Genomic DNA, 10804 nt, shown 5'->3' with positions numbered 1-10804 from the left:
TATGTCATCTGTGAATCTACTGTAGATGGCTATGTCAAAGGGAAAGCATACAAAAAAAGATCAATATAATGTGGGTACACACTTTATTTCGCCAAGACTATCATACAAATGAAATGAACTAAGATCATAACATACAATTTCACCAAGCAAATGTTTTAAGCACAGGATTAATGAGAGGGAACTTATGTAAGCAGCTACACAACAGGGGAGCCACACAGAAATCCATATTCAGGAACCCAAATTTTGAAATAAAACATAATAAAGCCCTTCAATGTTATACATATTTAGTGCAGTATTACTCCCAGAATGTGAAACTAAGAAATATCATGCTCCAATATTTATCTGGCCTGCAACCACCACACTTCCAAAGACGAGAAATCATAAACTGAAAAACAACATCCATAAATTAGTTTTCCTATCTGATCTCTGATCTCTTTGCCATGTCTAGTGCTATGAGTTCTTTCTCCTCCCCATGGCTCACAGTTGGCTGTGAATCATCCTGACATTGTTACTCTGCACTGCTACTGCAAAACATCATGGTTCAGGCTGCTGGGCCAGAGATTCCTCCCGTATAGACTTGAAGAGATCAGATGACAGATACCGCTCACCAAAACTTGGAAATACAACCTGCAACACCAATGCAGCAGTACTGTAAGAATTACTTTTTGCTACAACATATAAACTGTCATTCATTCATTGCCAAGGTAACCATTTTATAGTCAAATTCTTCAAAATGCAAGAGCTGCACAATATTTTACAGTAATGTAATAAAGGAGTGGATTACACATATAATATCAGAAAGCTTGTCAACAATAAGATTCCTGCCACTCCAAAATTTGCAATATAAATAATATTAAACAAACAGCAAAGATCTTGACAAAAAGCATTACAGATTTTTAAAACTATGATCTAATGCATGCAACACCGGAAAACAAAAAGGGGCAGCATTCAGGAATCAGTTGAATCCAAATGGTTATCATGAGAAAAGCATTGAATGCCTGGTCGTGTGCTGAATTTAGAAACCATCGTGAAAGTTGTTTTATACTTAGCCAAGCATGCAATAATTTGCAAATTCATGCGTATATGAACCTCCTTGCCTTTCTTGTAGATGTGGGTGAGAAGAATCAGAACCCAGGCAGTGATATGGATAGCTTTGGCTGCTAATGGTTACTTTGTGGTTTTCTCCTGCATGACAATCTAAACGCAATTTTTGAAGGAGGTCCCCAATTCCACAATCAAGCAAGATATTTATCAAACCTTGGCATGTATGTAGGGTTTGACCTGGTGGATAAGTTACCATCGAAAATTCCTACTTAGATCTGCCTTCCAATAGAATTTTGGAGATGGGATATTCTGCAATCCATAGCAATGGTCATAGCTAAGCCTTTGGGTCCATCTCTCTAGAGTCTAAAACCTCGACAAGAAGGTAGTTACTTACGTGCTAAGTCACAGGATACACCGAATTTCATCCATGAAGATCAAATTTCAGCAATTTAACTTTTTACCCTTTCCAAACTTCATCTGAATTTTATGATATTTAATATAATATCATATTGTTATTTATAATAATATTAATTTTTTTAAATAAGATTGAGTTATTTAGTTTAATTTTTTAGCAATGTCAAACTTTTTGACAATTTTGTGGATATATTACTTATATTTAAAAAATAAATGAATTTATATAAGTATTATTTAATTTCAATTTTTTTCCCGAATTTTTACCCTTGCCAAATTTCATCCGAATATTATGCTCAACGAACTCAAATTCGAATTCTACCCTTGCGACTTAGCTTATGCCCATCTCTATTTTGAATATAATTTAAATAATCCTCTAACTAAATCTATGGAGATTAAGCTTGGTAGTATGAATTGGATCCAGCTAAATGATTACAAAGCATTACCCTTTAGATGTCAGACCTGTCATGAGTATGTCAGTTGTAGAGAAATTGTTCAAATCTCAATACTTGAAAAGTTGAATTTCTCAAATGTATGATGAGTCACAGGCTACAAATTCAAAAGCAAAAGGCAAAGCTCTAATCCAATTTGAGATGCAAGACTTAAATGGTTTTGTTCTACTAAAATCATGTTCTAAGGGAAAATTGAAAACATGCCAATGCAAAGATGCTTCTAACATTTCTTGTCCAACAAGTTTGATCCACTTGAACACTTCGAGAATGTGTTTCTGATGGATCATGAGAATAATCTAGCAAAGCTTGAGACATCTTTTCTTGGATGAGATTCAGTTCCCAACCATATCTCTCGGTCAATCCTTTTTTATAGTTACAGATGATTTCAGAGAATAGGAATCTTCTAGTTTTCATAATTGCGGGTTCGACATTCGGGTTTGAAATTCACCTAAAAGAACATGTGTGCGTGCATGCTGCAGCAAACAAGTTCACACATCACCACATGTATTAACGATTCAATTTAAATGAACGTGACAAAATGTCAGAATACAACACCAGCAAAAAATGGTTGACATCAGCTGGTTGGATGTAGAAATTGCATGAAACTGTTGTCTAAGATTATAATTTTCTCTCTCCTCTTTCAGCATTTAATCCTAGATCTTATAAATTGAAACCATCAAGGCCGCGGATCATAGCCCTTAATGTGCCAAAGTTGTGGAGTGTTTGAGGACTACTCGCCAAGTACAACTAGGTTACAAACCAGACTGATTCACCTTGGAATCATAAGTCGCTACATGAGTGGCAAGTGACTGAAAGTCTGATGTCTTTTGGAAGTGCAAGTGACAGTACAGATTTTACAAGCTTTCTCAAGAATATTGAATACAAGCAATAACTTGGTTATAATGTGAGGCACAGCTTAATTACATTAGAATTCACCGTCACAGCTTGATATACTTTACTATATATGACTCAATCAGGAGAAGACCAAAATTGAAGTTTGAAAGGACTGTAGTGTGAAATTTTAAATCTCAATTACAGTCGTCCCTTACAATTCTAAAACATTATTTCCCTTTCATATTAAATTTTGTGGCCTGAAATATCTTCCAGCTTTCAAAATATTGGAGCTCAAAACTAGTATAGTTACCTATGGAAACTCTAAATCTCAATTAGAGTGATCCCTTACACTTCGAAAACATTATATCTTTTTCTTATAAATTTTGTAGCCTGAGATATCTTCCAACTTTCAAAATATAGGTGCCCAAAAGTAGTAGTCACCTATATCACGTATCCTACCCTATTCCATATTTTTGTAAGCCTGTTAAGTGGCTATTAGAGATTGATTGCATCACATCCACAATAGGTTTCACAGTTGTCTTATTCTTATCATATATTATTTTTGTGCTTGGCAATTAGAGCATGGTTAGATTCATCTATAACCCTCTGCTGTCATCAAAAATAGATTTCTTCCTTCCTTTGCATTGATAGTTTCATGGGTGTCAACAGCAATAGTTTTCCTCCTTACTTTCTCAGTGATTGTCTTACTCTAGTTGCAAATGCCTAAGATGTCATTATAAATGAGACTTAGGGTCATCCATAATAGTAGAAGAATTGAAATCATTTTAATTGTCACAAATCATAAACCTAGAATTGTCAATGAAGCAATGGCCTGTTGTTGAGAGCACATTCCGTTGTTTAGGGTAAAGTTTAAACTACGTTCGTTTTCCTCCGACCCCCATTCAATATCAAAAACAATTAAAAGCCTCCAAAACTAAAGGGATTTATGATTGCAAAAAGACAGTAATACTAGAATTAAACAAAATAATATAAGTCCGAGTTCTGTGAGCCTCGTGGATCCTAATGTGACTATACAGTTACCTTATAAAATTAAGTATGTAGTTCATAGTTCTCACTGTAGATAGTAAAAGTGCGCCAATCTCGTCTGCTATAAAAAATTATGCCACTTCATTTCCTGCCATTGACTCTCCAACTGTCTATACCAATGAAGTGGATATTGCCACTTCTGTAACTAGCATGCTGCAAGTTGGGATGTTAAACATACTGTGTTAAAGAAGAAACTGTAGGTTTGTAGAATAGGAATTTTTTTGTGATCATTATTGCACACTAATCACAACAACTATCTCAATGATAATTACCCAAAGTCAGTTTATGTGATTCAGATTTCCCTATAATGTTGCTAGTTCTCAAAGAATTACAAATTATGTTCAGTCCGCAGATTCACACAACCAAAGATACGATCCAGGCATGGACACTAGTCACAGCAGCTGTCTCAATGATATTTACTGAAAGCCAGTTTATTTGTTTTTTTCTGGATTGTTGTTAGTCCTTAAAGAATTACAAAATAATGTTCAATCCACAGATACAAACAGATAAATATTGGAACCATTGCCCAGATATTCATCACACTCGAAGTTGGCATTTGAGAGGATCTTGTAGCCACTTATAAGTAACAAATGCCAAAGATTGAACTCCTGAAAAATAGGTCAATTCATTACCTAATTGGAAAAAGGCTAAGTCATGGCACAGCCAATGAATAAATAATCTGCTTCCTCACTGGTTTGATAGACCTGCTAAAATTATACTTTACAACCTCCTAAGCATTCCATTTTAATAGCCAGCTGTGACAGACCCCATAACAGAAATCAATATGCTAATCCATATCTTGTATTTACTGCGGTTTAACCTAAGTGACATCATAGTAAGATAGCCCAAGTCTTCTATATGACGGTCATCAAAAGAAAAGAGACTATTTTGAGGACTACAAAAGTGCAGCTTAGCAATTTTGTAAGAAAGTCTTCTATGTGACAGTCATTAAGGATTCCTTGCTGATAATGAAGGAAGATGTTAACCAAATCTATCTATCTATCTAAAAATGGGTATGCATATGTCAGTGCCCCATGCAGGAGTTACCAAAAAATCCCCTTGATCATATCAGTGTAATACCTAGCATTGAATGTATTTGAAAAAAAAAATTTGATTTATGTGCTTCCCTTGCTTGCCCCAGGAAGCATATGTTTCAATGGAAAAAATCATCATGTGTATTATGTGTTAGGCTGTTTTCAAGTGGTTGGTTATTAACTTATTTGGGACATATTCAGTTCAGGGGAAACATGTCCCTAACCCATAGAGACACATACCTATCTATCAGTGGTTTCAAATACCATTCTCCTGTTTGAACTTCATATAGAAATTGCTATCTACAATTATTGGATACACAAATTTTAAAGGAAGAAATGTGACTTGCAAACTGCCACAAGGAAAATTCCCTAGCTTGCATTGTTCAATGTTGACTAGCATCCTCGAACTGCATAAGTGCTGTAGGTACAAACAGTGGTAGCTGGAACATAAAAAATGGCCATCAAGTTTTCAACTTATGGGACAATAATGCCAATGGATGTTGACTACAGAAGCTATCCTTACAAAGTAGTTTGGGAAAATGGATCAATCAGTATTGTGATATTGTTTACAATTCTGCAGAGAATGTTCCTGCCTATCCTAACTACAGCACACTTGGTTAGAATCTCAAAACATTATGAGAATATCTTCTACAATGCTTAACATCCTCCCCTAATTGAGACAATGAAACATTGTCCTTTGTGTGCTCAACTCCCTGTGTCATGCATACTAGTCAAATTTTTTTCAGTTATACATGATTAATAGCAAGCTGGCATCTATATTTTTAAATACACTACCAAACAAGCTACAGAAGCAGATAAATTCGACCAGATGTGGCAATCTTTTTTTGAAACACGAGCACTCATTGTAATTAATAGTTTAGTTTGGAATATGTTTACAATTTTATAATATTTTAATGGCTTTACAGATCAGGGTACTTACTGCAATCAGTTTCCCTGAATTTTCTGGTCTCTGTGCTACCCGGATAGCTGCAAGAGCAGCAGCTCCTGATGAAATTCCGACCTGTGAGAAGACAGAAATGAGTGATTAATAAATTCACATGTGCCTAGATTGCCTGAGGATTTTGAGCAATATCTACAAGTAAGCCTAATCCTTACCAGCAAACCTTCCCGAAGAGCCAACTGCTTTGCCATCTCAATGGATTCAGCACTAGATATCTGCAATCAATTAGTACAAGAAATTACCTTATTAGAATTTGACGTATACACACAGCTTATGATGACTTGAAGAAATTAAAATAATATCGAAACCAGAAAATTTTGCGATGTCAAGGAAATGCAATCAAAATGTTTGAAAAATATTAACACAGGGTTTCTTTGCTTAAAATGTCATCAAACAGGAAAATATTGAATAGAATACTATGGTCTAGGAACCCAGAGGATACCTAAGTTAAAACAATTTCCAAGTAGAAAAAAAACATGTATTGAGCTAAAACGCCCCTCTCAAAAAGCTTGGACTAAAGTATTGTTTGGTTGTAGAATTCAATATGGACAGGTAGTGTAAGCTGCACAGCAAGTGGCTGCAAAATGGGGTAGAGAAAATGGTATACTGACTAAAATTGGGGAAAGCACATGAAGTTCAAAAATAGAGTACCGACGTTAAAGGAGGGTCTATTTGGCATGTTAAGAGATGTATGGCTAGCTCTCAATTTTATGACAGAAAAAGAGACCAGTCCTTGATGTGAGGAGGTTGGAAATTAGAACAAGTCATACGATCTTACTAGAAATGATAAGATAAGAAAACATTATTAATGTCCAACAAGAGACCACAAAAGGGTCTAAGGGACTGAAAGTGTATAACCAACAATAAGAGGAGCACCAAACGGTGTCCGGGAAAGAACAAGCGCGAAAGCAAAAGAACCAAAGAACGAAAGACTAGAGGTCCTTCCTACGTGGGAAGGAGTAGTCCAGCACCAAAGGATATGGTCTCGGGTGAAGTGAGCCTTGAACAGTCTCAAAATACCGCTGGAGGTGGGGTGCCACTTCCAAGTGTACCCGCTGCAGGGTCTCATTGACCTATTGTGACTGGAAGTAGGAGGACCGAGCGACCCTTCATGCCCCTGGCAGGAGACACAAGCAAGAAACAGGAAGTGATAAGCTGGTCCAAAATCTGACTCGAGAGGAACTGAACCTGCGAGGTCTGATCAGAGAGCTGCATGGCCTCCTGGAAGTAAAGCGCAAGGCATCGTTGGTCAGTGTATTTGAAGAAAGAAGAAAGAGATCTGCACTCTCTGAATAGGCAATGGAACCTCCCCCTGATCTCGTAATAAATGGGACAATGGAAGATCAAGTGAGTCTCTGTTTCAGCCTCCGCCAAAGTACAAAGGTGAAAGATCTGGTCAGCTCTGTCAATCTGATGGTCCATCTGAATGTGGAGCCAATGGGAACGAACTCTAAAAGAACCTAAGGAGATGTGACGGGCATGACACCCAACACTGAGTCAGGTAGGAAGGGCACACAATGACCCCGTCCTGAATATCCATGTAGTGCTCAACATAAAAGACCATCCTCAAGTGGAGACCCCCTGGAGGGTTACTCCAAGTCATGATAATATATTGTCTATAAATGTCAGGTCTAACATGCCTGTCCAACTCTGTTGAGAGGGAAGGAGGTGAAAGAGAGGGAGACAGTCAATGTCAATCCTGATCAAGCCCAGAAAAATAGAAGCCTGGGCATACCAGCAACAAGCCCTGCCATCAAGATCAGAAACTAGCAACAACCTCAGAAGAACAAGAAGCGAGGAAGGTCATGCCAAGGGCTCATGCCCACAGAAACTCTTCTATGAGATTTGTCAGATAATGGGTTATTCCATGAAGGAATGCCCCTACAATATGAAGACATGGAGTCAACAAGTTTTATTGACACTGCACCTTGACAACAACAGTGAACATACAGCCCACAAATGCTACATCTTCTTGCTGATATTGAAACAATCAACAGTGAGTAAGGAGCAACAACACCAATAACAACTAAGGAGGTCGAAGTCGCATTCAGTATGATGCCAAAGGACGATTGATGATCCAATGTCATACATGTAGCCAATGGGGGTATTTCACCAGAGATTGCCCAAGGGAAGAGACAACACAGTTCCTGTGTAACTGGTGTGGTCTGGGAGACCACGAAGATGAGAATTGCCCAAAGTCCAAGTTAAACTTGTTAAACGTTGAAAGGGATGATAAAGAGGAAGGGGTGTTGGCAGTCACCCGGGTGCAAGCAAAGAAGGCCCATACAATATGAAGACATGGAGTCAACAAGTTTTATTGACACTCCACCTCAACAATGACAGCAAACATACAGCCCACAAATGCTACATCTTCTTGCAGCTATCGAAACAATCGACAATGAGTAGGGAGCAACAACACCAATAACAACAAAGGAGGTCGAAGTCGCATTTAGTATGATGCCAAAGGACGATTGATGATCTAATGTCGTACATGTAGCCAATGGAGGCATTTTGCCAAAGATTGCCCAAGGGAAGAGACAACACAGTTCCTCTGTAACTAGTGTGGTCTGGGAGACCACGAAGATCCGAATTGCCCAAAGTCCAAGTTAAACTTGTTAAACGTTGAAAGGGATGATACAAAGGAAGGGGTGTTGGCAGTCACCCGAGGGCAAGCAAAGAAGGCCACCTACCCACACCCTCCTACTAAGAAGCAAAGGGTACGTAAAGCAAAGGTGAACCTTGAGAAGGTAATGATTGCCAAGAGGGAAACACATGACACAGCAAGTACCTCATTGATAAGTCATGCCGAGAAAAACATACTTAGGCAAATGTTGCAGACAGAAATCCCAGTAAGAATTGAAAACCTTCAAACCATGCCTCAATTATAGATGGCTCTATTAAAAATGGTCCCACCTTCGAGAGTGTTGAATTGTGCAGACTGTATAGAGGACTTTTTCGGGCCATCAAGAGATTTGATGTTGTTGGCCATCAACATAGGTAGACATCCAGTGGTGGTTGAGATGGGCATCCTCGACACCATCCTGATGGACACTATCATTGATGGGGGATCGAGTGTCGATGTCTTGCTTGAGGAAACATGGAAGAAACTAGGGCGACCCACATAGTTGCCACCAACTTTCCAACTCGTAGGTGTAGACTAGCATGGCATCAAACCAATTGATACACTGATGGCAAAAAGGGTAATGATCGGCACCAAATTGTTCATGTTGGATTTTGTGGTAATACCTCTGAAAAAGGAAGGGGTATAATACCATTCTCTGTAGGGGTTGGCTGACACAAGCAAAAGTAAACCATGATTGGAAGAGGAACACCTTGTCTATGGAGAGAAGTAGCGGAAAATTTACAATTGACCTAATGTAATGTCCCAATCCTAGAACACGATAATAAATAAATTTAATTAAATAATTGATTAAAATAATATAATAATTGAGGTAAACAAAATTAATAATAATTAAATAAATAATTACTAGTTAAAATCTAATCATGGATACATTGTATAAATAGAAGTTGTAAGAAACAAAAATTATACCTAATCAAATAATTAAGGAGTTGTGATAACCCAAATTATAATAAATAAATAATATTAATTAACATTGAATAAATTTTATCAATGGTGAGTGAGGACTTAGTGTCCACATCAGAGTTAGAAGCAAAGGAAGAAGTGGACAAAGGGAAGTGATGCATGGAGCCTAATGAGGAAGGATTCCTCCAATTAGAAGGATGCTCAAAAGATGACTTGGACTCATTAAACAGACTATTCCATTTGCATATGGAAGATTATGAGTTCTTTCAATGCAACATGCTCCAAGTGGACAAGGGAACAAAAAAAGATTCATTACTACCCGAGTATGGAGAGTATGAGGGGGAGGCCCTAGTGAGCGAAACTCCAGCACAAAAGTTCGATAAGTAAAAACCAAGCAAATATGAGGAGCCCTCACTGAAGATCACAAACTTAGGAGACGAGGCTAACCCTAAAAACATCCTCGTAGGAGATGATTGGAACCTCGATCTGAAAACGGCAACATTTAAAATTTTCATGGAACATAAGGACAATTTTGCCTAGACAGATAAAGACTTGAAGGGGGTTCTGCCAAAGTTATGTGTCCATCAGATCTCGTTGGTGCTAGGAGTGGTACCTGTACGGAAGTGGCCGCACAGGATGAACAAGAACTATGTTGCACAAGTCAATGACAAAACTAAATGCATGTTGGATGCGGGTATCATATTTTGAGTACAAACAAGCGAATAGGTATCCGACATTGTCATTTCATTAAAAAGGGAAACAAAATCAAATTCAAATATGTGTGGATTTTAGATGTATGAATGCAATTACCATAAAAGACCCATTCCTGATACCATTCATAGACAATATCTTGGAGGAGGTCACCGGACATGAAATTACTCTTTCATGATGTAATATCCTCCCCTGATTTGAACTTTGACTTGTAGAAATTTAACTTAAGGAATATTGTCAAACACTTTGTATGCAAACTCATAAAGCTGATTTCCTCAATAAATTGCTTTCCAATGAGTAGATTTATGAACAACTATGAAGTGACATTAAAATGCATAATACACATCATAACATTTTCACAAACACTTGGCACACATTCAACAGTATATGAAAAATCTGGAAACTCTTTCAATCTGCTATAAAAGGATGATTTTTAAATGTAGATGTGCACTTACAGCTGCCTTAAAGGCTGCAACAACTATTCAGACTTGTATTTAACAATTATTATGCAAAGTATCAAAATTTGACAGAAGAAACCTGGAATTAGTTGCCGTAGTATTTTGCAGATGTAGTCGGCAGCCCTCCAAACTTCTAATCAGCCGGAAAAACAAGTAAACTTGATACCAACACTGTTCACGCCGTACTGTAGCAAAATACTGTTCATGCCGACTGTAGCAAAATACTGTTCATGCGGCACTATAGCAATAACTAACTTCAGATCTGCACCTCAAACCCTTGTAAATTTCTTTATGCGAACGCCCCAAAT

At 37.6% G+C, this 10804-nt stretch overlaps 1 protein-coding gene across 1 annotated transcript in view; it reads right to left on the bottom strand.

The window, feature by feature from the left end:
* Positions 1–227: 227 nt before the first annotated feature.
* The window catches only part of LOC149556207 (cysteine synthase-like), a 44053-nt gene continuing 33476 nt past the window's right edge, over positions 228–10804 (bottom strand). The window contains exons 8-10 of the mRNA XM_089830339.1: positions 5939–5998; positions 5763–5843; positions 228–627 (exon numbers count right to left, since the gene is read on the bottom strand). Of these exons, the coding sequence (XP_089686465.1) occupies positions 535–627; positions 5763–5843; positions 5939–5998 (234 nt within the window). The 3' untranslated portion in view covers positions 228–534. The remainder of the gene's footprint in view (positions 628–5762; positions 5844–5938; positions 5999–10804) is intronic.

The sequence above is a fragment of the Cupressus sempervirens genome, chromosome 5 (genome assembly GCF_028749045.1).
Source record: "Cupressus sempervirens isolate cs-2001-9-10 chromosome 5, ASM2874904v1, whole genome shotgun sequence".
NCBI lineage: Eukaryota > Viridiplantae > Streptophyta > Pinopsida > Cupressales > Cupressaceae > Cupressus > Cupressus sempervirens.
Note: the sequence above shows the minus strand (reverse complement) of the source record. Positions and strands in the feature narration are given on the sequence as shown.